This window comes from Tiliqua scincoides, chromosome 3, assembly GCF_035046505.1.
Source record: "Tiliqua scincoides isolate rTilSci1 chromosome 3, rTilSci1.hap2, whole genome shotgun sequence".
Lineage (NCBI taxonomy): Eukaryota > Metazoa > Chordata > Lepidosauria > Squamata > Scincidae > Tiliqua > Tiliqua scincoides.
This window is the reverse complement of record NC_089823.1, coordinates 233,241,212-233,268,988: the sequence shown is the minus strand read 5'-3', so window position 1 is coordinate 233,268,988 and position 27,777 is coordinate 233,241,212. Positions and strand designations below refer to the sequence as shown.

Sequence of the window (27,777 nt, the reverse complement as noted above, 5' to 3'; positions counted from 1 at the left end):
CCATTTACATCTACTTCGATTTAATATAATTAATAAAATACTCTTCATTTCTAAAAAGAATTTGGACCATTAATATCTACAAAAAAAAAAAAATTCTGCTTGTTAGTCAGCCATTTTAACTGTCTTAGTGCTTCTTTGTTCTCTGTCTTATTGGTGTTTTCCTTCTTGCTTCTCCCACTGCACCTTGAGAAGATTTTTTCTTCTCAAATCTCTTAAATTTCTTGGCCCCACTCTTTTTTTCTTTCTTCTTCGTCATTCTGTTGTTTTTGGGTTTAATCCAAAAATTCTTCCTCTTCCTGAGACAGCGTGCTCTCTGGACATTCCCTCTATTTTCTTCCTTAAAATTCTTAATTCTTATAGTAATGGTTGCTTTTTCCATCTCCTGTCTCATTTCAAAATACTCCACTTCTTCAGTTTCATCCAACATTTCATCCATTCTTATTTCTTGTCTGCTATTTGTAATCTGTTCCTGCATGCTTAACAGGGAGAAGTTTGTTTGCTTCATTTGTTCAGATAATTTTCTGACCTGTTGCTCTATTGCACTTTTAAAATCCATCAAAAAATCCATTAATAAGGACTGGCTTTTACTAACCTCCTTTAAATTTTTAAATGCCATTTTTGTCAATATCAAATCCAGCCACTTCTTGTAAGGCTAATTTCCCATTTTTGTATCCAAAAAGTATAAATCAATATTCCATGTTCAGTCAATAACAATGTCAAGTCAATCAAACAATTAAAGAGTCATCTAAATCTTTATCTTGCATCTCTTCTTCCAAAAAGGGTGGATCAGTAATACAGGTCAATAACACTGTCAAATTAAGTTAGTATGCCTTTAAATGACCAGGTCTAAATCAAAACTTCTTGCTAGGAACGCGAAAGTAAAGGATATTTCAGCCGTTGAAGATTTATTTCTTTTCCATGCACACCATTAAGCAAAATAATCTTATGTTTACTCTAGCAGGGGTTTCTTTAGATCCAGATTCGCTCATTTCCCCTCTGGGTGGCTACCAGCCAACGTAAATAATCTTAAAACTATCTTTTCCTCCTTCCAACCTCTTGATTGGAGTTCTTGTTTTAGCCTTTTAATAATCCAAGGTTAGTCACTTTTTAAAGCTGTTTTCGCTGTCGTGTTGTTGTATCTAGGCCATGGGAGATGGAGTTCCCAGCTCTCCGAATCGCCAAGATGGCGACCAGGATACGGTGTGATTCAGCACAGAGCAAACGGGGAGAAATCTCTGAAATTGCCTGTTTCAAAAGACTCCCCCGTTCAAGCTCTCAGCACTTTGTACCATCTTCTTGGCAACGAAGTGTGCCTTAGTTGTTTAGGCACGTGAAAAACACATCTATTTAGCAGTCCCCCCGGGAGCCCTCCAAGGTTCACTGCTACTTCACTGAGTGTTGGCTCTGCCCCCCCGAATGATTGAATTTCTAGTTGGTTGGTTGGTTGCGCCTCTGGGAAGGTCTGAGAGAAGGACCGCCTACCACCCTAGCAGGGCGCTGCCTCCATGAGCGATTGAATTTCTAGTTGGTTCCTTGGTACCAGCAGTCAATTACACTGCAGAGGGGGACTAAACTGGGCTCACCTTGTGGGAGAATAATCTGCTTTGCAACTCCTGTTTTAATATTATGTTTGTATGCAGCTCAGATGTCCAAATATTTTGCCAACAATTTGCCACCCCTGTTGAAAGATTCTATGAGGAAATCATAAACTAGTTTTGAACTGACAAAGCATCAATAAGATCAAAATCTTCAGAGGCTCAGTTGGTGGGTAAAACCGTTTCTTCAGCAGGTGTTGTGGGAACTAGAAGAGGTCTCCATAGTTTTCCTGGACAGGTGGAAGCAGGTGGTTCTGGAAGATCTGGCAATAAGTCAAGTAGAGGACTGTCACGAGACCCCCCAGTGCCATCTGGTACAAGAAGATCAGAGAATCCAGTAGGAGCTCCAGTGAGATTTATGGTTAGATCTTCCTCTCGTGGACTAGTGATCTGCAGAAGGTTGATCAGACAATAACTATTATTAGAGAATGTTTCAATTTTACAAGCAGAAAAACAACTGGGTAGAGAATATAAGATCCTAAAACACAGTTACATACATTGAGAGACATGTATGTAACCGTGTCATACATGTCAATCACAAGTACAGAGCATTCGAGTCTGGTATGTAAGTCCATTCCAGGGGGTTACAGGCAGTAGGTTTGAAGTCCATAGATTACTAGGTCCAAGGCTAGAGAGCAAGACGTGCTCACTCTCGCCTTGCACATGGCCAGCTGTGCCAGGCCAGGCTTCTTCCGGTGATGGCAGCCTCCAGTCGTGGGTCCTGGATCCAGGGAGCCCTCCGTTGGTGGTCTCCGTGGTTGTCACCGGCGTGTTTGGCTTCTGGATGAGTTTGTTCATGCATTGCAGTAATGGGGCACAAATCAGCATAAGGTGACATACAAAGTAGTAAGCAATTAGAAGCAAAGGGAAAGAATAAGTAAGAGGGTGGAGCATGTCAGTCCTTCTGACAGCATGTGCAGGTGCAGATTTGCTCAGGTAGTATATAGTCCGAGGTTGGAGGCGGGCAAGGCCCACTTCCTTACTGCCTAGGGCACAGTTGCACAGTTGCCCAGGTCATAAGAACATAAGAACAGCCCCACTGGATCAGGCCATAGGCCCATCTAGTCCAGCTTCCTGTATCTCACAGCGGCCCACCAAATGCCCCAGGGAGCACACCAGATAACAAGAGACCTGCAAGGCTTCCTGGGAATTGTAGTTAAGAACATAAGAACAGCCCCACTGGATCAGGCCATAGGCCCATCTAGTCCAGCTTCCTGTATCTCACAGTGGCCCACCAAATGCCCCAGGGAGCACACCAGATAACAAGAGACCTGCAAGGCCTCCTGGGAATTGTAGTTTAAGAACATAAGAACAGCCCCACTGGATCAGGCCATAGGCCCATCTAGTCCAGCTTCCTGTATCTCACAGCGGCCGACCAAATGCCCCAGGGAGCACACCAGATAACAAGAGACCTCTTCCTGGTGCCCTCCCTTGCATCTGGCATTCTGACATAACCCATTTCTAAAATCAGGAGGTTGCGCATACACATCATGGTTTGTACCCCATAATGGATTTTTCCTCCAGAAACTTGTCCAATCCCCTTTTAAAGGCGTCTAGGGTAGACGCCAGCACCACATCCTGTGGCAAGGAGTTCCACAGACCGACCACACGCTGAGTAAAGAAATATTTTCTTTTGTCTGTCCTAACCCGCCCAACACTCAATTTTGGTCACAACGGTCCTGTCACTGCTTTTCATAAATAAACACTTCCTTGTGTTAGGACTCTGGGTTCACATGTTTTTCACATTGAAGGTGTACAAGCATCTTCTACCCACACTTTTTCTTTGCAACATAGTCATGCTGTCAGTGGCGTAGGTAGAGGGGGTGAAAAATTTGCAGGGAGCCTCACCACGGCATGTGAGCAGGCCCTCCTCCTCTCCCTCCCTTTGGAGTCATTCCAGGCAATGGGAGCAAAACGGAGGTGTACACCCGGAAGACCTGCCTGGAACACTCCCAGAAGGCGTACGTCTCTGTTTTGCTCCCACTGCCAAAATGGCTCTGAAGGAAGGGGGGAGGGTCTGCTTGCACACTGTGGTGAGGCTCCCTGCAAAATTTAGTGCTCTGCACCCCCTCTAGCTACACCACTGCATGAGGTTAGGTAAGATAGGCTGGAATGAGATGAATGGCCCAAGGGCCCCCTATGACCTTCATGGGTGTGTAACAATCTGAACCTGGGCCTCCCTGGTGTAAAAGTGAAAACTGTACCCACTGGACCACACTGCTTTTCCTCCAGGGGCCAGGACTTCCCACATAAACATGGGTTTCTAAACCTTGAACCTCCACTGGGTCATTGGCTGGATTCCATCTAACTAATTCTGATTTCCCAGAGCTTTGTGACAGTTTTGTTTTGACATACACACTGCTCTGTGCTCTTCAAGAGGGAATTTTAAAATCAAGACACTCACTCTGTGTTGCACCAGGGCAGAATGTTCTCGAAAGTATAGAACCCCATCTAACTGGCAATCTTCCTTTGGCAGACTGGCAGCCTCAGATTTGACTGAACTGCATGTGGACAAACTTAGTGTTGTAATGGTGTAGCCTAAAAAAATCAGATGTTTGGATAAACCCAAGGTTGTTTGCACTGTACACAGGATGTGACAAAAGTCCATATAGTTCTCCTGCCCACATTCTGTTTTAGCTTGATTTTGAAGAGGCTGCGCCATCCCTGCCTGTAAACATCACCTTCTCTCTGGGGAGAAGGTGGTTCTCTCTTTGCTTGGAGAACTCTTTGCTCAGCTATGGAACTCTTCATTCTGTTGGTTCTCAGCTTCTGCTGTTGCCGAGCCGGAGCCCTTGAAGGCCAAGGGATCGACTGTGATGACCCTAAAGTCTTCAATGCTGTGGATTTAGCACTGCAGGCGTATAATGACAGAAAGGACGGCAACCAGTTTGCCCTCGTTCAGGTCCTCGACGCCAGACAAACAGTAAGTAAACTTTGTGCAGCAGCTGTATAAGAAGCAATTGCTTTGCAGAACAGGGCACACTCTTGAGGAGTGCTAATTCTTTGCACTATGCAGTGTTCTCTCATATAATTTGCTCTCATTAATATTTAAAAAATCATACCAGAATGAAATGAAATGAGCTCCAGTGTGAATCTGCTTAGTGAATATTTCTAGCGCTTTAGTAATACACACTGCAGAGAGCTCAGATTGGATGTGCCAACAGTGTTCATCAGTAGAAATCGGTTTTTCACCTACTTTTTCCAAATATGTGATCTGCCTGAAATGATATTATCTAGTAGAAAGAACCATAGTGTTGTGGCACCTTAAGAACTAAGCAGAGCCAAAGCTTCCGGGGGGGGGGAGGGTACTTTGCTCCTGGGTGGCACTCCAATCAACTGTGGAGCTTGACTTGCCTGCCAAGAGAATCTGCGTCCCCTGGCAGCCACTCTCAGAGCAGATGAGCACTACCCTGAGTGGCTGCCTGCTTCCTCCGCATTTTTTTCAAAGTGAAAAAGTGGGTGGCCACTCACAGCAGTGTGCAACCAGAGGTAATTGCGGTGCTGTCATCATGACACCACAATTACTTCCAGGTCAGGGGGCGACTTTTTTTAAAAAAAAAATTATTTTTCTATAAACACATAAACAAATGCACATACCAAAACACATACATACAAACATTGAGGTTGCAGGATACCATATACCAATTAATTAATAATTCATTCTACCAATAATTTCTTATATCTCAATATAATCAAAAGAAGGAAACAATTATGAAAAGAAGAAAAAAAGATATACAAAAAATACATATTCATTTCTAAAAACCCTGTTTCATATTCTGTGTACTTCACCATTTCATCATCATAATTATCTCTCCCCTTCTTTTCCCATCATTCTTTACGTTCCTTCTTTCAATAAAATCTTAAGCTCTTTTATTAATACAACTTCTTCTAATACAAATTTACTACTAAATACTTATCCTAAATCTAATTATAAACAAGTCTACCAAACCACTCACATATTACATATCCATTACTTTCTAAACTTAACTTTCTACGTTCATATCATTTCCCTGTCTATAAATTCCAAAACAATATCAAACAAATTTAAACCTAGTTCATCAAAATTAACCTATAAAATACCTAGATATATTTTTTCTTCTCTCAAATCAAATATTACGCCACTACCAAATCGTGTCATTAACTCGAATAGCAATTCGAATCTTACATATCATCTCTAAACATTTTCTTCCTCTCTTTTCCATCTTTTTTTCCTGATAAACTTTACAAGAATGTCTCTTAAAAATTTGTGCTTTGATATACATCCTCTTCTTAGTCTTCTTATTCCTGCCAATAAATCCAGATCCTGGCAGGTCATCTCCTTCTCTTGGTCAATCTCTTGGTCAGCTACGCTTTTTAGTTGACATGTCTCTTCTCGGTTCTGGTCCAATAACTTTTGGGTACTTATCTTCCAATCTGCTCCATCTCTCTGTGTCTCCATTAGAATTCGAATTGCCTTTTCAAATTGCAGATCATTATTCTTCATTGTTGTAGCTTTAACTTCCATTTCATTAAGCTTATTTATCTGTTGGCTTAGGATTTCCATGCTAATTTGGATTTGGAAAGTTTGGGTCACTTGTTGTCGACTCATATCAAGCAAATATTCCAGCTTTTGTTGTATTAAATTTTCCCAATCTGTTCCTGATGAATCCATAATTTTTCCCTTGCAGTTTTCTTTTAGTCCACTAGATGTCATAGGCAATCTCTTTGCCATAGAATGCAAACATTTAACTTCCCACAGACATTGACCAAACAATAGTCCACCACTCAATAATAAGTCCTTCCGCAATCAAAATAGTCCAAAATCCAACATCCAATAAAATTTATCTCATACAGGGTTGCAGATCTGTAGATTTACATTGATAAAATTATACTCTGTATATATATATGCAACCTTCAGTCTCGAAAGACTATGGTATCGCGCTCTGAAAGGTGGTTCTGGCACAGCGTCTAGTGTCGCTGAAAAGGCCAATCCGGGAGTGACAATCCCTTCCACACCGGGAGCAAGTGCAGTCTGTCCCTGGTCTGTCTCCCTGGCTATGGGCCTTCCTTCTTTGCCTCTTAGCCTCAGACTGTTGGCCAAGTGTCTCTTCAAACTGGGAAAGGCCATGCTGCACAGCCTGCCTCCACACAGGCCGCTTAGAGGCCAGAGTTTCCCACCTGTTGAGGTCCACTCCTAAGGCCTTCAGATCCCTCTTGCAGATGTCCTTGTATCGCAGCTGTGGTCTACCTGTAGGGCGCTTTCCTTGCACGAGTTCTCCATAGAGGAGATCCTTTGGGATCCGGCCATCATCCATTTTCACGACATGACCAAGCCAACGCAGGCATCTCTGTTTCAGAAATGCATACATGCTAGGGATTCCAGCACGTTCCAGGACTGTGTTGTTAGGAACTTTGTCCTGCCAGGTGATGCCGTGCCAAAAAGTCAAATGTCTCTTCTCAGATTTAAAAATCAACGGTGAGGTGGAGGAATCCCCCCCCCTTCTCCTTTTCCAAAGTCAGTTGTTTAAAGCCGGGATTTACATAACACAAACAGCACTTACTTTGTTCTTCAAAGTATCTTCTTTCATTAGATGGTATCTAAGAATGACTCTAGTTCTGCCTTGCAGTCCTGCTGGACCCCACCACCAGGGTAGCTCACCCGTTCAATCTGCAGAGGTCCTCTCTCCTGAGGCACGGTGACCTTTGACCCTAGACCGTAAAGTCACTGGGTCACTGGATAGCCCAGTAAAGTATAGCAGAATTATTTTAAAAGCTTTTTAGCCCAGAGATATTATAGCATAGCACACAATCTAATTAGATTATCTACCCTCATGCTTGAATTAAGGATCCACCTCCCCTCTACCATCGCGTGGTCCCTTACTTTCAAGTTTTGGCTTCGCTTACATTTAAGCACTCACACTGAGTCCCTCTTAAAAGGCCTATTAAAGGACTCTTATCTTTCTAAGTGGTTCAAACTTACTGATTTCAAGCTCTTATCATTAGATCTGTCCCCCGAATCCCTCACTGATATTAATCTCCACAGGGCCCATTCAATCATTAAATCTAAACTTTGGGAATCTGAATCCAATCAACTCTTTTCCAATCTTAATCCCACCGGTTCTCCTCAGTTTTTTGGCCTCCTCCCCTCACTCGGTCGCCCTTTTAATTATTTCAGCAAGTTAATTAACCCTATTAAGAGGAGAGCGTTCATGCTCGCGAGACTTAATATCTTTCCCTCAGCTGGCAGATTCTCTAATATCCCGCATCATCACAGATTATGCCCTTTTTGTTCTCTAGAACCGGACACAGTGGATCACATATTACTTTGTTGTCCAGCTTACCAACCCCTTCGAGATACATACCTGAAACCTTTCCTGTCTTCTCTTTCTGGCTTTTCTACTGAACCTTTACTTGTCCTTCGAAGTGATAATTCTGTGGCTATCACTAATGCAGTAGCAGAGTATCTTTCCGCTGTTTCCAAGTTAAAATTCCCTCCCTGATCCCATATCCCTTCCTTGTGTCCCCCCCTTTTCCCCTTATTAGCTCCTTGTTGTGATTTTCTCTTTTGGTAACATAGCCACTGGGCTGGCTACTGTTATTAATGTTATTTTTTGCTTTTAATGCCAATAAAGGTTTATGGATGGCATAACACACAATGGAAAAGAGCTGCTTGATTTTAGAAACAAATGCTTAACAGCTTAAAAGCCACACTGCTGCAGCATAAAGGTATACAAAATAGAAAGAGCTGTTTTATTTAACATCATAGTTAGTCTCACAGAAAAGCCGCTTGAAGGAATAATTTAGAAGAGAGACCTTGAGCTTCAAAAGCTATGATACACTTTGGAATCTGGAAAAGGGAGTTGTATTTCAAAGATAGATAAACTCCTTCTTGGCAGAAGTATACGGCCAGCCAAGATATCACAAGCTGGGAAAACACACATATATGCAACATTGTAGTAAGAAAAGTCTTAGTATTATCAGTTGGCAGGCTAATATAGGTTTAGCTAGCTGGACACAGACATCTGCCAGAGACGAGTTTAGAAAAAGAATACATTTAATTGGATAACCAGGAACATTCAGCTTTTGTTTGAATTGTAACTGAAATGGAGAAAGAAATGAATGTTTAGAGGGGGACTGTTGCAGGGTTGCTTCAAACAGTTTGCTTGGCATTGTTTAAAGGTAAACGGGAGAAGAAAATGTGATGCAGTGAAAGTTTGGCTTGTTTTATGTCAAAATATATTAAAAATCAGAAGAAGCTGGCTGAAGCCTTAGCCAGACACAAAAGGGAAGAGGTCACTTATATACACCACTACAGAGCCCTCAATACCAATGTACTCAAAGTAACTAAGTCACAATAGTTATAATAGAATTAAGACATATAGTAAAACTGTTAAAGATGAAACCCTACCTGTATGTAAATAAGAGCCAATCAATGGTTTTTGTTTGTTTGTTGCCCACCTATTTTCCATCTTGTATGTAAATGGTATTTTATCTATATCCTATTAAGAGTTAGCCCCATTTATGATGTCAAACTTTCAGCAAATCAGAAGTCTAGATTTTCAGACAAAGGATTGTGTGGTATAAAAGTTAAGGACCAGCATTCAGACGGGGTCCATGCTTTGGATATGAGTCCCATGGACCAACTGTATACAATTCAATAAAAGCCTGTGAACCTTCATCCCTGTGTACCGAGTCGTTCTGAGTTGCTTATCTGAGTTGCTGATTTTCCTTGCAACACTGCCAGCAGCCTCCCGCCACTATAGAAGCCACTTGGTCCTCAGCAGGTCTTGGGCATGGCAGCCACACACCAAACTCCAGTGTCTCCAGCAATCTCTGCTCCAGCAGTCTCCAAAGCCCATTAGTTGTCCTCAGAAGTCCATCATCCATTAGCTTCCTAGTCTCAAGCTTTCCTCCTTCTACTGCCCACATCACACTCTCCCTTCATCAGATGCTTTTATGCCTGAGGGCCCTATTGCCTTCAAGTGGCTGCAGCTGTGCAGCATGCTCCCAGTTGAATGCCCAGGCCTTCACCCTTAAAGGGGTCACTGCTGACACCACATCCTACCTCCTCACCAGATCTTCCGCGATTCCAGTAAACTTCTAACACAGAAAAATTCCTGGCTGGGCCCTATTCTGTTGTTATGGTGGCGAACAGGCCTCATTTGAGAAGAGAGGAAAAAAAAAAAGTGAAATGCCCCATAATACATCATTCAGAAATCGTTCTTCCTTCCAAAAATGTGTTGCTTCATCTTACATCATATTTTCTCCAGGCAGGCCCTGGCACAAATCTGCTGGTGAAATATCGAATCAAAGAAACCTCTTGTGCTGTTGGACATGGTAGATGGCAAAAGTGCGAGTACAGCTCAGACCCTGTAAGTACCTTCTCATTAAAATAGATGTATGTATGTACCTATGCAAATTCTGGTGGAAGATGCATTGAGAGAAGGCACCAGGGGAACAGATATGAGAGCATCTAAGCTTTGTTAGGTGAGTGGGCAGGACGGTCATATACAAGTCTGTGTCTGTGATTAGATATACGATTACAACAGCACATGGAAAAACAATGTGCGTTGGTGACAGTCAGGGCATGAGGATGCACATGCTAGTCAGGGTGGTCCTAATTATGAGTGCAAAAGATGCACACTGTTTGGTTGCCCACACATTGCAAATGTACAGTGGGTTGTATCCAAAGAAATTTCCTCACGATTAAGGTCACGTGATCAACTAAATGAATGGTTCTTAGCCATGACCTTCTTTGGATACAACCCACTGAGTGATGAACATAAGAACATCTGAAGAGCCCCCCTGGATCAGGCCAAAGGCCCATCTAGTCCAGCTTCCTATATCTCACAGTGGCCCACCTGATGTTTTTGGGAGCACACAAGATAACAAGAGACCTGCATTCTTAATATAGATACTTAAAGTTTTTAAGCATTAGTTTTATAGGCTCCTGTTCTTTATAATGTTTACTGGTTCTTTTGCTCCTGGCTTTTAATTAGATTTTAGATTATATACATTTTTAGGAATTGTTAATATGTATATTTTTATATTGTATATTATGTTTTTATTGACTTTTTGCAAGTCGATTGGGAGATCAAGTGGGATATAATAAATAAATAAATAAAATCCTGGTGCCCTCCCTTGCATCGGCCGTTCTGAAGTAACCTACTTCTAAAATCAGCAGGTTGCACATACCCATTATGACTGCAGTTTCTCCTCCTCCTGAAGTAGGAGACTGCAATAAGAAGTTCTTACTCCAAAGTACGGCTCCTACAGCACATTTACGACCCTCTTGGGACGGTGCAAGGGACTTGCACCAGCCCAGGGCACTCCTAGGATTGCACCCTTAGTTACGTCAGGAGTTCTCAATACTTAGAAAACCAATAGCCTTAGACAGCTGTTCCTGGATGCAAGTGAGTACAATAAAACAGCAACAAAAAGCAGAGACTGAGAAATCTGCTTCTACACAAAGAGGAGTTAGAAAGCAGAGAACATATACTCGAAAAGGAAGAGGAAATCACTAAAGGACACAACCTTGACAAGAACCACTAAAAGGCACCAGGTGCAATATCACTTCAGAGGATTAGGTGTTGCTCTCTTCTGGTACATGCAACTCAGTGTTGCTGTCTCCCGACAACCACAACCTTCAATGCACGAGGGATATCCAGCACAGTGGAAGAAGCATCAGATGTTGAGGATGTTGATGAGCAACTGCTAACACTGGCCCCATGAGCTTCAAGTTAATGCAGCATTCAGATTCAAGTTCATACAGTGTATGGTGAAGGGGATCCCCTGGAACCTAACCCCTTTTTTCCCACAGGCTCAACAATTCGGTATCTGCTCATTTGGTATCCACTAGGCCAGGGGTGTCAAACCCAATAATCTTACCTTCTCCCACACTAAATTTTGCCACCTGGGAGTCACAGTATCTGATAGTACTTGAAAATAAAACTGTTTGGGCAAGCATGAACTGGAAGCAAAAAAGCAAGCAGTATTTGAATCTTGCTTACCATACTCTGGTCACCACTAGTGACTGGCCTAATTCCAGCGGGATCGCAGCATTAGAGGTGCATCTAGGGAGACCCATCAGCTTCCTAAAGAACGCAGCTTGTCATTACTGGAAGGTGTGGTCAACTGGATCCATTCAAGCTAGGGAGCCATAAAGGAGTTGTGGGAAGCAATGGCCTTTGATGTATGTTTCTGCAGTTATTACTCACCTTGTTCAAAATCAATGATCTGAGCTTTCTTTCCTGTGATTGATTTCTTCCAGGTTAATGTTCCACATGTGTGATTTAATACACACTACAGTTATCCCATTAACATGTGTAAAGCCCTTATGACATATAACATAAAATATGATGATTGGTACAAAAATAATGCCTTCAATTTTTAAAAAATTTCAAATCTGGCACCACATAATGTGAGTTTGACTGAGTGGTCACTAGCCGCTGTGGGAGGCTAGTAGGAGCGGCTCTTCAGGGAGATGTGGGGTAGAAGTTTAGGGCGAATCCTAACCCCTTATGTCAGTGCTCTCCAGCACTGACATAAGGGCAATGCAGCTCTGAGGGAAGGGAACAAACATTCCCTTACTTTGAGGAGGCCTCCGTGAGTGACACCAAACTACAGGATGCAGCACATGTCCCATTGGCACCGCTATGCCAGTGCTGGAAAGCACTGACCTAAGGGGCTAGGACTGCACCCTCAATTAGTAAGTAAGAGCTCAATCCTATGCATATCTTCCCAGAAGTAAGTAAGGATTCGGCCCCCGGAAGCTTTTCATCTGGCCCTCAGTCTCTCCGCTGCTGGGGTGTTACAGCTGAAATGGCAGTCCACATGAAAATTGGGCTTTCCGAGATCTTGAAATATGAGCAAGATGTGCATACTTTCTCTTCTGTCATTTGCAATTAAAGAGTTTTTATATGAGAACAGGATCTGATTTCTGACCATTAGCTGCTTAATGATGTCACTTTCTGCTTAATGACATCACTTCTGGCCCTCAGCAGGAGCCCTGAATGCTAACTTCGGCCCTCTGTATGAAACGTGCTTGACACCCCTGCACTAGGCTTTCCAGGAACCTAATCTTACTGGACAATGAGAACTGACTTATTGCCTTTTGCACAGGGCTGGCCCCTGAATGAGCTACGTTGGGATGGCAGATCGGTGGTGGGAATGTGCCCTGTCTGTTCTCCACGCCTGCTGGATACCTCACCACTAGCCAGCCACCCCCCTTATCCACCACTGCTCCTCCTGTTCTCACTCATCTCAGGTGGTGCATGAGACACATAGTGTAACTAGATTTCAACAAGAGTTAGATAAAAGCCAATGACTGTCTTTTAACATATTGTTTCTTCTTGTAGGACTCGGGCTACTGTGAAGCCCAAGTTCATAGTACTGGTAGTGCTTCCAGTGTTTCACAGACGTGCACCATTCTCCCAGGTATGTAAAGCTTCAGGTGAGCGCTCAGCCAGACAGGATGGCCAAAACATATTGATTAAGGTCACAAAACAAGCCCCAGGAAGAATCAACTGTCAAGAGAGCATCATGCCCAAGTTTGCGAGGTGTGAACGGCAGTGTGGCTGGAAGGGGTGCAAAGCACTAGGTTTTGCAGGAAGCCTCACCTTACTTAGCATGCAATGCCTCTCGCCTTCGGAGCCATTATGAGTGGTGGGTGCAGAGCTCACCTCCGTTGTGCTCTCCCTGTCCAGAATGCCTTTGGGGGGGGAGGGGCCGCTTCCACATGAAGTAAGGTGAGTCTCCCCACAGAAAACTGCGTGAATTTAGTATGAACAGGGAAAGGTTCAAACGGAGAGGTGAGTCACTGAGAAATGTTCAGTGAAGATGACACAGAGGCTGGAATGAAAGTGCCTTTACCTTTTAAAAAATGCATTTCATGCACGGTTTCCCACTGGTAATGTGGTTGATGTTTGCCACCAGCAATACTTCTGCCTGTATGCGGATCCCCAAGGGGTATTCCAGGGGCTTCTTCAAGCGGCAATTGCTCATTGATCCAGGCCAAGGCGGTTTTCGCAGAAGCAAGAAAATGGACTGAGCTTGAAAACAACAAACTTCTCTTTAAATTTGCTAGGGACCCTTCCTGAATGGAACAAATGGTCAGACTCCACATAAGGCATGTGCCTCATGCACTTCCTGAAGTGGACAGCATGTGCTTTTCTTTGTTTTTCAGCTCCAGAGAGGGTGTTCACCCCTGTGGCTCCATGTCCAGGCTGTTGGTACTCTATACCCAATGACAGTGACGAGCTGCTGCCCATTGTGAGACACACCATACGGCAATTTAACAACCAAAGTGAACACCCCTCTTTTTTTGAGGCTGGAGAAATTTCTGATGCCCAAAGTCAGGTTTGTCTGTGATAATAATTATTCATCTCAGTTTCAAGAATCAGATATTTTGGATCCATTCATGGTCAGGCCTGTAAAAGGCAGGTGTCCTGAAAGGCAGAGAGGGAAAGAGGAAAAGTCACTGCTATCTCTGCCCCACATTTTACATTAAAAAAAAAAAACACTAAACACAACCCTGTTGAACAATACTGATTCTTTGTGGCGTTACTGAAAGGTAATTCGGGCAAATATTGCTGATGACGGCAGCGCAGTCATATTTACAGCGCAATCCCATACATGTCTACGTAGAACTAAGTCTCACTGAATTCAATGGGGCTTCCTCTTAGGTGTGTTTAGGACTGACGCCTTAATCTGGGGCTTTTCTTCTCCCCAGTGTGGTATTTTAGTGAACCACTTACAACCTCTCCTAAACATTTCTTCCAGGTGGTCAGTGGACGGAATTACAAGTTTGTATATTCTATAAAAGAGACTAATTGCTCCAAGGCAGAATTTTCAGATCTGATGCCAGCATGTAAGCCCATCCCTAGAGGCGTAAGTGACTCTCTTTATATATATTGTCTTTGTGGAATATGTGACGATTCCATTTCTGTGCAAATGAGACCCTGTGCAGAAGAGACCTAAACATTAGGATGACCAAACGTACTTTAGACAAACGGGACGGGCATACAGGAAATAATTCTGCTCGCTCGGAAACACGGCAGAGAGATGTGGGCTTGTGACCACAAAGTAGTGAGCATCAAATGAGATTGAAATTTGAGAACTTGTAGAATTTGCTATTCACACACCTGCACTGTGAACCCGAAAGAAAATCCTGCCCGTCTGATGAATTCACAAGGGGGCACGAGGCAAGCCTCTTTCATGGGGGGAGCCCTGCTGGACCAGGTCCAGGGCCCATCTACTCCAGTTTCCTGTATCTCACAGCAGCCCACTGGATGCCTCAGGGAGCACGCAAGACAAGATACTTGTATACTTGCACTCTCTTGCAAGAGATACTCGCACTCTCACTTTTACATCTGAGGTGCTATATACAGACAAAAATGCTAAAAAAGTCTGGCAGATGCAGGAGACTAATTTATTGACACCTCCTGTATAAATCCAAGCAGGCTTTGATGTGCAAAGGAGATCTGGGAAACTGAGGACCTCTGAACCCACAGAGAGGGGTTGGGCTTCACATGTTGAATGTGCTTTACTTACTGATGGCTGCAGTGGTCACATTACCTGTTTTTTTTCTTGCTTTTTCCTCTGTAGCGTTTAGGTAACTGCCAAGTCACTGCCTATGTAAGCATTTCAAACACCCTTGTGCATGCTACACAGGATTGCAAACACCAAGGTTTGTGAGACTTGCTTCCTTGATTCAGAAACACTTGGGATTTCACAACAAATGACAAATTTACCATACATCTGACTGTTTCATTCTGTGGACAGCTCTGGTGCATGTTGTGGGCACAAGAGGCAAGGGGCTGAAAAAGAGGCTGACTGAGGCTGCAATCCTAACCACACTTTCCTGAGAGTAAGCCCCATTAAACAAAATAGGTCTTATTTCTGAGTAGACCTGGTTGGGATTGTGCCCTGAGTTGTCGAAGTCTGGAGAGAGGCTGTCTGGTTGCTCACTTACAGGTCCTCCTTAAGATGAGGTTACAGGGTAAAATTTTACAAACTGCCATGCACATTTTTAGTTAAAAGGCAGGTTGGAATGTGTATAATAAAGTATATCTAACAATAGCAGGAGACAGAAACGTTTATGGGAAACAATGCTACAAAACAAGTTCTTACTACACCAGCCTTACATACAAGCAAAGCGTCATGTGGACGTTATCTGAAGAAAGTGACTAAAAAGACATGAAAAGAACACGTGAACACAGAGAGGCTGTAGGTCTTGTGTTTTGTGGTTTTAATACGTAATATTCTGGTTTTACAGATGATTTTCATCTGCGCTGTCTTGGTTGTCCGAAGCCATTTCCACTTGATGACCCGTATCTGCTAAAGTTAGTGGGCGTTGCCCTGAAGGAATATAACCATAAGAACAACGATAACTTCTATTATAAAAATAAACAGATAATTTCAGCTACATCCCAGGTTTGAACTCTGGTTGCTACCGTCCTATTACGTGAGAATCAAATATGTACACATCTCTTCTAGTCAGGGGCAGTTCCAGGTTTCAGGGAGCCCCTTTCCAGTTTGGTTGGTGTTCTGGTCCTTTGCCCAACCCAGGGTGCATCTACTGTAGGCTTTCTCCCCTTTCGGGTAACTCAAGCCAAGAAAAAGATAGCTAGACGAGGGCAAGGAGCACTCATTTCCTTCACAACCAATATAATTGAGTTTGTTTGGGCAGGAGGTCTGCCTGGAGGCCTGAAGCTAAGTGGGAGCAGCTCGTTCATGCCTGGAGGGTCTGGGAACGGAACCCCCACTGACAAAGAGGCTCCACATGTATATAACATGATGGTATTATTCAAAAATATCAAGATTTAAAAAATTTTGGCCAGTAGTGGTGTCACCTCCTTGTGTGCATCACCCAGTGCAGTTTGTACCCCCTACACTCTCCTAGTGACACCACTGACAGTCACAATTTTAAAACCCAAAGGGGGAAAGAAGCACCAAAAAGCTAACTCCTCAACCTTACGCACTCATCCAGTTGACCAGAAGCAAAAATGAAGCTCCCCTCGCCCAGCTCCAGAACTGCTTTTTATCATCCACCTCCAGACAAACCTACTGACCAGTCTTTCCCCTCTCACTGATCGATTCTCCCCAGTTGGTACAAGGGGACATTACAGCCTTACAATGAGAGGATCAAGCTGAAGCCTTAAAAGGGATTAGTACTTAACATAAGAACATAAGGACAGCCCCATTGGATCAGGCCATAGGCCCATCTAGTCCAGCTTCCTGTATCTCACAGCGGCCCACCAAATGCCCCAGGGAGTACACCAGATAACAAGAGACCTGCATCCTGATGCCTTCCCTTGCATCTGACATAGCCCATTTCTAAAATCAGGAGATTGCACATACACATCATAGCTTGTAACCCATAATGGATTTTTCCTCCAGAAACTTGTCCAATCCCCTTTTAAAGGCATCCAGGCCAGATGCCGTCACCACATCCTGTGGCAAGGGGTTCCACAGATCGACCACACGCTGAGTAACTTATCTTAGTTACCTTATCTTGCTGGTGGGTGTGGCAGCCAGGCTGGCCCATCTGTGAGGCCAACTGAAGTGGTCCCCTCAGGCAGCACATTTGGTGGGCACCCGTCTCTATTAGCATCCTGGCCTCCACTGCTCCTCCTCGTCCTTCCACTCCCTGGGTTGAAAAGGAAGAGTGGCAGGGAGAGGAAGAGGAAATGTTGAGAGGGGAAGACTGCTGAGCTAGAGCGTTGGAGAGAGGGGGAGCAGAGACTAGAACATCTTTGGGTAAAGGGAGCAGCAATTGAAGTGCCACCTCAGACGTAAGAAGGTCACAGTCTGGCCCTGGTGGCAGCAGACATGGATATCTCTTTTTCTCCTGTGTCTGCTGCCACACTCACCAGCCTGGCTGGTGTCTACAGGTGTATGACTGGGCTCAGCTGTCTGCTAGCCAGGGCAAGCATCAGTATAGTGTAGTGGCCCCAAACATTTGAGCACTGGGACCCACCTCACGCTCTGCCATCTGCATCTGAGGTGGGTCATGATGCAAATACTCAGTGCTGCCCCCAAAAGCTTTACATGGAATCCCTGGAGGCTACTTCCACGTTGTGCCAGCCTGTGACCTACTTGTTTGGCCTCCACAGGCCTCAGAATGCCTCCTGGATCCGACAGAAAGTTGTAGAAGTAATCGAGAAGTAGCTTCCTGTGGCACCAGGAGTCATTCTGAGGCCCACAGAGGCCAATGGAGTGGGCCGCAGGCAGCACAACCTGGAAGCAGAATCTTCCAGAATCAGAGCCCAATCTTTAGCCGGTCCTGAACACGCCATGCAAATGGCCCTTCCCCCTCCCCTTCAGAGCCATTCCAGACAGTGGGAGCAAAATGGAGGCGTATGCCTTCTGGGAGAGTTCTAGGGGTCTCTTCTGGGCGCAGGCCTGCATTTTGCTCCCACTGCCTGGAATGGCTCCAAAAGGGAGGGAGGGGGGCCGCTTGCACTGCAGGTGTCTGCAAAACGTAGTGCTTTGCACCCCCTCTAGCTACACCGCTGGGGAGGGGGGAGCACACGTTTCTGCCTTTTCAGCAGCAGCGCCTGTGCTACACGGGGAGGTGTGGCTTTCCTATTCTCTTGGGAACTTCAGGGAGAATGTGAAGACTACTGTGTTTGCGCATGATTTTCATGGTGTTGTGTGAGGCTTTCTGTGTTGGCTGGTTGAGGTCTGTTGCTGTGATGGTTTGTTGTAAATTTGACTGTAAATGGATTGAAGTCATTGTATATGGATATCAAAGGCCTTTTCATAGAACAGAGGATAAAAACGATCTTATAAATAGCTGAGTTTTTGTCTGCATTTCAGGTGGTGGCTGGAATGATCTACCGAGTCGAGTTCACGCTTATCAGAACCAACTGCTCTAAGGACAATTTCCCTGAATTGAACAAAAACTGTTCAGCTGCTGAACCCACTGTAAGTTTCCAGCGGTAGCTCTGAAAATGTCGAATTATTTATTGTCAGATGAGTTAATATAAACGTGAAATGGTGATTTGGGGAAAGAGTATTACAATTCCATGTGAATATTTTGAGTTCATTCTTGTTCCCTATACCTGTTAATATTTTTGAACCCTAAGTTCCTAATTAGAATTCTGATGGTAATTACAATAAGAGAGGTGCAGTATGGCCCTCCATACTATTTTCATATCCCAGAGTGGCCCTTGGGCCAAGTGTCTGTCCTCTCCTGCCAAAACCCAAGAACTGTTCCCCTCTGAAGAACCACCGCAGGCACCCTCCCTCCCGTCTCTAAGTCGATCCCACAGACACGTCGAGGGCAAGTTTTGAGCCAAAAATCATGGAATTTTCTATGACCCTTGGTTAAGTCAGGGGTTAAACTCAGGGGGGTGGCTGAGTATAGTTTTGTCTGATTTTACCTGAGCCCAGATCCTGAAAAATAACCTACCACTAATTGTTACCTAAGAACTGCAGTCTCCAATTTATTAAAAACATAGTAAAAGATCATAAGATACATTTTTATTCTTTTTAAATTCTGGTCTTCACCAGCTTCTTGTAAGCACTATCAGAGTAAGTGCACTGTAAACAACGTACTAGTAAAGCAGTGGTTCCCAACCTGGTATTCATGTACTCCCAGGGGCACTCAACAGGACCTTTAGGGGTATTTGAAAAAGAATGGAATAATGGCAGAAAAAGGCAGGTCCTGCTCCAGAATGTCTTGCAAGACACAAATGGCTTGCAAGGACCAACAAGGGAGGGAGGGAGGGAGGTAGTTGGCTGTGAAAGCCCCACCAATAGCTAGTTTTTGGTCATCAATTCATGCATGGACCAGTGATTGAAAACCAGCCACTAAGAAAACTGAAACATAATAAGGAAAGTGGTCAATCACCCAGAATTTCTCAGCACACTTCTGGTGCCAAACAGTGCAAAGGCAGAGTCTTGTTCTTCAAACAGATGAAAAGAGAAAGTATGTGATGAATACATGAAGTCTGAGCTTTCATATGGAGAAGATGAGGGCTTATATTATTAATTACAAACATTTTGCAAATATGAAGGGTACAATTTATGCAAATGGGCTGCCAAGGGATATGCAAGTGAAAAAGGTTGGGAACCACTGCAGGAGAACCATGAATCAAATCCACCTTTAAGGCGTCTGGTGTGTTAAGCCAGACGTTCTACATATAACATGCAACATATAACACACAACTAGGAGTGTGCAATTCAATTCACAGTAGAGAGATGCAGTTGCATATATTTGCAACCCTTTTTACTCAGAAGTAGTCCCACTGCTTTCCATTGGAGTTATTGTTAAATAATGGTGCACTGAATTGTAGCCTGGGAGTTTATTTCTAATGGAATGGAGGATCCCATCGTGGTGTTGAGAAAAAAAAAAAGACCTCTGCCAAATGCCTGCATTTGCAAAAAGGAACCAGGTTGCAGCAGCATTTGCAAAAGGGAACGGAGGAGAAGAAAAGGTTGACTTTGGCTGGAATTTCCCAGGAAAGTTACTAGAGAAGCAAATGAGCTCTGCATTGCTTCTAATGACCTGCCTGAGCAAGAAAGGAAACTTTTCAGAGTTGAAAGGCTCAGATTGACCCTCTGATTGACCCGGAGATAAGGCGAAGTGAGAATTGGAGTTTGATTCTTGGCAAAAATTTTACATACTATAGGTTACGGTACCTACAGTAGTTGTAACAGTTACTTTAATTAACATTGTTACTTTATGTTTCTTGCTTTAACTTGCTGAATTCACTTGATTCCTCAACACACATAAACACCCAGCATCACTCATTCATGAGGGTTGGTCTCAGTTTTGTCCCTGTACAGGCAGGTCAACGCAGAGTTCCTAATGTAATCATTACTTGTGGTATTTTGTGCATATGGTGACTGACTGCAGCTGAGTCTGTGCTTGGTTTTTTCTTGGCAACAGAAACTTCTGGACTGCAGGAGCACTATTTACGTGATACCCTGGCAAAATTCAATCAATCCTAAAGTGACGTGCACGAAAATTATGCAAAGGAAGGTACGGACTCTGAATGTCAGCTTAGAGTACAGCTTCTCAAACTGGGGCATCACGATGCTGCCATCCCCGCTCCCCTGCAAGGACTTACTGTGGTCCTCAAGCTCCCTGGGAGTTTGAGAACCGCAGGTTTAGGGATAGAGTTACAGTGTTTACAGATTCACTCATGCACTGAAGAGCACAGAAATTGTAAATTCAAGTGCCAAATTCTGTGCACCCATGTGTTCCCTTGGTCTTCCAGCCCGAAACCTCTTCCTCTGCAAGTGGGAGGGTCCCTAATTCAGTAGTAGCAGAGCAGAGCAGCTGTTCTCCATGCAGAAAGTCTTTGGTTCAATCTCTGGTGTCTCCAGGAAGGGATGATGAGATGCTGTCTGAGACACTGGCGAGCAACTGCAGGAAGTATGAACCTAGTCCTAGACAAACCGGTGGTCTGCTTTGGTCAGGGTGACCAGGGACAATAGAGGACAGAGTGCCTATACCCTTAACCATTGCACAGCGAAGGGAATTTGGGCAGATGCAGCTTTTTAAACCCTTCCATGTTGAGCTGCACCTCTATTGTGCCTGGACATCCTGGCTTGTTTTGTATTGTTCCATAATAAGGCTGTTTTGTATTGTTCCAAATGACCCCCACGTCCCCAGGTGATGAAACATTCCCAGGCAGTGCTGATCAGATTTTGGCTTCCTTGGGAGGAGAATTTACTGGCATTGGTTGTCTTTCTAATATTTTATCTACAAATATATGAGCATTGGATGGAGGGAGAGCAGTGCTGCATCCCAGGTGCTTCAACCCTCAGCTGTTGGTTTCCCGGCTTCTCCAGTCCAGTCTGTCCCTGTCCCTGTTAAGGTGCTTGTTCACCTGTGGGGAATGAATGTGTAAAAGGTTCCTCCGAGACAGGTGCGCCAGCCCCACTTCCTGCCTGAGATGGGCACGTTCGCCCTGCCAGCCCTTCTTCCTACGTTCAAGTGCTTGTCCGACTGCAGAGTCTCTTCCCAAGATTGCAAGGCAGACACATTCTGAATATGTGGAGGGGGGCTAGCACATATGTTGTCAGCAGGGGGCAGCACCTCCAGGGAAGCCCCCTTGCATTCAGCACTCCATGGGAGAGGATTTATTTCTCCATGAGAGAAATGATTTAACTGCATCTCTGTCTGTCTCTGATCAACTCTGCCAGTCCTACTCAGAAGGCTGCAGAAACTCTGCCTATGTGTTTTCTCTCTGTGCTTTCATCTGAAAAAGAGAGAACTGCATATGACTCCTTGGTCTCCCTCCTCCTACCCTCGGTTGCTGCTTGTAGTTTCTTCCCCCTTTCCCCAACCCTGGGGTCTGCTCCTGACTGTGCCTGCCCCTTCCTCCTCCTCTCCCTCTTTCACTCCACCTGCTCTTTCTTTCACATGGTTTCTTCAGTCTTCTCTTTCTTTCCACCCCTGTCCCCTTGTTCCATCTCCCCCTTTATACCTGGCCCAGATCTCCTTGTGGGCTGGTACCAGTGACTTAGCCAGCTGCAGCACCATCAGAATTTTTGGGATTGACAGTGCCACTGATAACATCACCGTTAAGTGTGGTTGCACTCCATCGCTGCCAACCCCTTGACCAATTGGGGATGCTTGGATCCTTTTCTTAAAGAAGCAGAGCATTGGACTGGTGATGAAGACAAGCTTTGCATGTAGATAAATTGCTAGATCAGTAGCCCAAATAGCTAGATTAATAGCCCGATCGGAACCAACTTTCCTGTGACGATGCGCCTTGAGAAGGCATCTGTGACTCCTCTCCCTCTTGCAGGATGATATGCAACCAATCAGCATAGCATACTAGAAAATTAGTTAGGATTTGGCTATAAAAATGGTTTTATCCTTTTTAAAAGAATAGACTATGTTTTTGTTAAAAATGCACAGAATTGCAATATGCAACTTAAGATAAATGATGTAGGTAGCAAATTTAAAAGCATGTATTCTATTGTTCTTACATTGACCCCCTGTTTCATGGTTGCCCCCAGTGCTCAGGAAGAGAAGCTGGAAGTGTGGGTTTGTGGAGGCTGTGGAACATGTTTACTGCTTACATGGTGTGCAAGAGAGGCGCCTTAATTTACTATTTCCATGCTTTTTGGTGCATGACTGGATTTGTGAACTCATCCCAGAGGTTCCCAAACCAGCCAGGGGAGCCACAGAACCTTCGCAAAAAACTCACTGCGCTATACATTGCCCTGTACAGGATTTTAACCCTAACAGGGAGACGTGGTAGGGAAGATCTACTGGGAAGATCTTCCTTCCCAGTAGATCAAGGAAGCTGCTAGTTGAATAGTCTGAAAACCATTACTTTAAACTGAAGGGTTTTTCTTTGGTTTTTTTTATCTTAGAACGTATGGAAATTCACCAAATTACTTGGGGAGGGGGGTGGATTAGCTTCCATATTGCTTTCTACATGCTTTAAGTTTGGAAGCACATGTTCACCCATGTTCTCTCAGTAATTCTCAGTAATTGACTAATCTGTGACATAGGCCATTTGACTTATTGTCCCCATAATATGTAATATACAGGCGTCCCCCGCTTTCTGACAGTTTGTTTTCTGACGATCCGCTCTTTCAACACACTTCAATTATACCTGGAATGTATAATTGAATAAAAAAAGAATTAATTTACATTTAAAATTTGAATAAATTTACATAAATGTATTAAAGATGAACTTATATGAATGAATGAAGGTCTTGAAATAGCTCAAGACCTATAAAAGGCCTTGCACAAAGCAAGGCTGGCCTTTCCTTTGCTGCTGCTACTGCATCACAGACATGAAACAACAAGCAGTGGAGGGAGCCCTCATCCCACAGCTCACGCAAGAGGTCAAACAGTTGCCCTCACGCTGAGAGCAGTTGCGTCAGGCCAGTGTGGGCTCCAACAAATCTTCAGAGGGCCAGAGGCTCAGTGGAGACTGGGGGCTCCCTGAGGGCCGCATTGAGAGGCCTCGAGGGGCACAAGTGGCCCCAAGGCCAGGATTTGGGCACCCCTGTTCTAAAGGCTAAAATTGCCCTATCCTATGTTGATTTGCATCAAATTTGCATGAATTGAGACTGGGGGGGGGAGAGAGAGAGAAAGCATGTGCCAACTTTAGTTCCAGGTCTATTCCCATTCCAGAAGATGTTAATGAGAGTTCATTGTGTGACAGCAGGAATTGCAAGATGAAAAAGGCGTTTGCAATTTGCTAGCTAATAAGCATTGGGAGCAACATTTGTAAACTGAAAAAGACTGGGTTCCACTTTTCAACCTTTTCTGCTTTTCAATGCTGCTCCAGTCCCTAACATATCAAATGAATGGGGAACACATGTAGTTTGTCCAGAATTTTTTTAAAACAAAACTGCAATAGTGGTATAATTTATTCAACTCCTCTTTAGATCCAGAGGAGGAGAAAATGAAGTGAGACGGACTGGCCACTGTTGGGTGGCACTCACAGAGGCCTCCTCAAAGTAAGGGAATGTTTATTCCTTACCTTGGAGCTGCATTGCCATTATGTCCATGCTGGAAAGTGGGTTGGGATTGCACTCTTACAGCCCAATCCTGAGCTGCCTGGAGCTGCGGGACCCAGCAGCTCCACAAAGGGCTCCTGCCGGATCCAGAGCCTCCCACACTACCACAGGAGGCTCCTAGAGAGAAGGGGATGTTCATCCCCTTCCCCTGGGTAAGGGAAGCAGCCCCCCAATGGGACTACTCACGACTGTTTGGTCACTGCTAAAGTGAAGGTGCTCATGTAGGGTGCGCAGCCCTGCCCAAGTGCCCTGGATCCTGCAGAGTTCGGCTCCACAGATTCGCCTCTCCCCTGCCCCCTGACACATCTCCCCCATGCCCCCAGCCATGCCTCCCCCTCCCTGGAACGCCTCCCCCACGCCCCCAGACACGCCCCCATTTCCCATTCCGCAGCCTGGTGGTCACAGACACCACTGAGCCACGGAACGTGGGCACCAGTGAGCTGAGTCAGCTGACCTCATTGACCGTGACCTGAGTCAGCACTGGCGGGAGCCTGGCAGTAAGCCTGTGGTCCATGCCACAGAGGCACAGCGCGGAACACACGATCGGGCTCTCAATCTGTTAGCCAATATAGCTGTACAAATTATCTCATCTCTGTTCTACTACTTATGTTTCTAGATAGATAGATAGGTAGATAGATAGATAGATAGATAGATAGATAGATAGATAGATAGATAGATAGATAGATAGATAGATAGATAGATAGATGCATACACACACACACACATATATATATACATACATACACACATACATACATACCCTATACATAAACTTGTATGTATACACACACACACACACATACATACCCTATACATAAACTTATATATATATATATATATATATATATATATATATATATATATATATATATAAAATACAAAAACATATATATAAAATACATCTATTTGTACATACACACACACACACACACACACACACACACACATATATATATATATATATATATATATATATATATATATATATATATATATATATATATATATATATATATATATATATATATATATAGTTGCTTTTTCCAGTTTTGTTTAACTCTTATAGGTACATTATTCTTATTTATAACTCACAAATTATATTGGATCCCATTTTTTTTAAATTTTATCATATGATTTTACCAATACTCCATCCTTAAATATTATTCCCCCGTGTCTTTCTCTGGCTTATACAATCTTTTCCAAATATGCTACCCAGTTATCTCATTAATAATCACCATTTTTCCCAATGGTTCTCGCCTCTATTTCTTACTCTTTTAATATAGTTATTACCATTATTCTATTCTTTAATGACTCCATACTGTTACAATTACTTATATTTTAAAATTCAACTTCCTTTCCTTATATTTTTATTTGTCCTCCCTCTTCCGCAGCGTTCAATATTTCCCCTTCCTCTTCTTCTTCTTATCCTCATTCTTCTTCTCCATTCTTCAGAGGTCATCTGCTTCCGACCCTGAACTAGAACCCATTGATTCATCTTTTTTTTTTTTAACTCCTCATCTGTCAGATATCTGAGAGCCCAATCCTATGCATGTCTACTCAGAAGTAAGTCCCATTAGAGTCAATGGGACTTACTCTCAGGAAAGTGTGGATAGGATTAGGCTGTAAATCCCTTATCCATAGTGGCCCAGTTCACATATGAAGAATGAATGAATTCCACCTGCCATTGAAGGTGGTGGAAGAAAGAAAGAATGAAATTGATTCCACCTACCATTATAATAAATTCTTAAGAATACAGGGTGTCCCCAACTATATCTTATACCTTTCTTTTTAATGTATTGACCACTGGAGACATCGTTCATCTCCAGGCAAGAGTTTCAGAGCACAAATAATTATAAACCATTACTGACTCTCCATTTATTTTCAATGCTTCTGGATTAGCCCTACTAGCCTTTATTCATTCCGGCTTCTCTGAGTAGTTAGGAAATCTAATCAAAAAATCTCCAGGAAGTGTTCCTGAGCCCCTCTTCATACCAACACGATGCCACCTTTCAAAATCCCACTTTGTTTGTTCAATTTTGGGGCACAGTCTTCTCCTTCACTCCCCAAATCCTTGAATTCATTTTTACTTGACCTTCAATTTCCTGCACTTCTGTTCCAGACTTTTAAGCTGTTCTCTAAGGCAGGGGTCTCCAAACCACAGCCTGGGGGCCAGATGCGGCCCGCAGCAAGCTTCTTTCTGGCCCGCAGCCAGCCTCTTGTCCCCTGACAGCCTCTGGCCCACTTGACTGAACATGACCAGAGCTGTGCTCTGATTGCATCTGGAAGGTGTTCTGAGGGTCGGAAAGGCTGAGTGAATAAGCCCACTCATTCATTTATACAATCATCTAAGTTCCATCGCTAATTTATTTACGGTATCTAAATTTTATATTTAATTTTTTTTCCAACACTCAGCACTGCGCCAGATATTTCATGCAGCTCACTGGCCATAAAGTTTGGAGACCGCTGCTCTAAGGGATGCAAAAGTCTTTTTAGTATCTTGTTGTGATATAGTGATTGTCTGATCAACCTTCTGCAGATCACTAGTCCACGAGAAGAAGATCCAGCCATAAATCCCAGTGGAGCTCCTGCTGGATTCTCTGATCTTCCTTCACCAGATGGCACTGCGGAGTCTCCTGACAGTCCTCTACTTGACTTACTGCCAGGTCTGCCAGAACCACCTGCTTCCACCTGTCCAGGAAAACTATGGAAACCTCTTCTAGTTCCCACAACACCTGCTGAAGAAAAGGTTTCACCCACTGTGAAGTCCATCCCCGGGGCAGGGCCTGGAGGAAGAGCCTTGGAGGTTATGTTACCGGAAGTTGGAGCCCAGCCCATGCAACGAGGAACACGCTGAGCTGCTACTGATGTTCTGCAAGCCTGCTTTAATCGAGTTAAGGCTTTTACATTCATGTAGGGTCCTGTTACAGCACAGGGCTCCATGAAGTATGGTTGTCAATAAAGTCAGTTTAAAGTATGGCCAAATGGCTTCCTGAGTTCTTGTGTCTTCCCAGGCCTCGGAGTTTGGCCTCAACAGGAACTGCGCCAGTGCTGGGCGGTTCTCAACCCCCGTGGGGTCAGGTGTGGGGTGTCACGCCTCGTCGTCCAGCCCGCTGGGTCGCTGGCCCCATATGTGTCCCCTTCAGTTCCTGTCACTCTGGCTGTAGTCCACGGGTCCCCCTCCGGCTGATGCCCTACAGGTTCCCTGACATTTACCTGGTTTGGGGAGATTAGTCTGGGTGTCCTCCCAGGGTCCCACCAGGGTTGTAATGGGGTTGTTCCTTGCCCTAGTCCGCCTACCCCAGGTGAGGTTGGGGTGTTCCTCCTCCAGTCCCAATAGGAGCAGTGGCTGGAGGGGAGGAGGTCCTGTCTGGCGGGTTCCCCCACTTCAGGCCAAGGGTTAGGCTGCAGTCCTTCCCGTCACCTCTCCCTTTCTCTTGCCAGGGAGCCCAGGGAGGCGCGACCTCCCGCCTTGGCTGCCAGGCTCCTTATGAGCCTGGCGCTCTCCCCACCAAGCTCTGCCCTTTCTGCTCTGCGGCAGGGCCGGAGATCTCACAAGATCTCGGGCCTCCCCCATATCCAGCCGCTCACTCATAAGAACATAAGAACATAAGAACACTCCTGCCGCATTGCATGGCTGTGGCTCGGCCGGGAGGCTGTTCCTGTGGCCGGCTCCCCACCCTATGGGTGATTGTGCCTTGGC

General features: G+C 44.4%; 1 protein-coding gene across 1 annotated transcript; it reads left to right on the top strand.

Moving 5' to 3' along the window:
* Positions 1-4,332: 4,332 nt before the first annotated feature.
* On the top strand, positions 4,333-26,931 carry KNG1 (kininogen 1). The gene is made up of 9 exons (XM_066621557.1): positions 4,333-4,518; positions 9,845-9,946; positions 12,932-13,010; positions 13,759-13,931; positions 14,355-14,462; positions 15,180-15,230; positions 18,396-18,503; positions 24,401-24,512; positions 26,693-26,931. Exons 1-9 carry the CDS (start codon positions 4,333-4,335, stop codon positions 26,929-26,931), a joined length of 1,158 nt encoding a protein of 385 aa, XP_066477654.1.
* Positions 26,932-27,777: the final 846 nt, after the last annotated feature.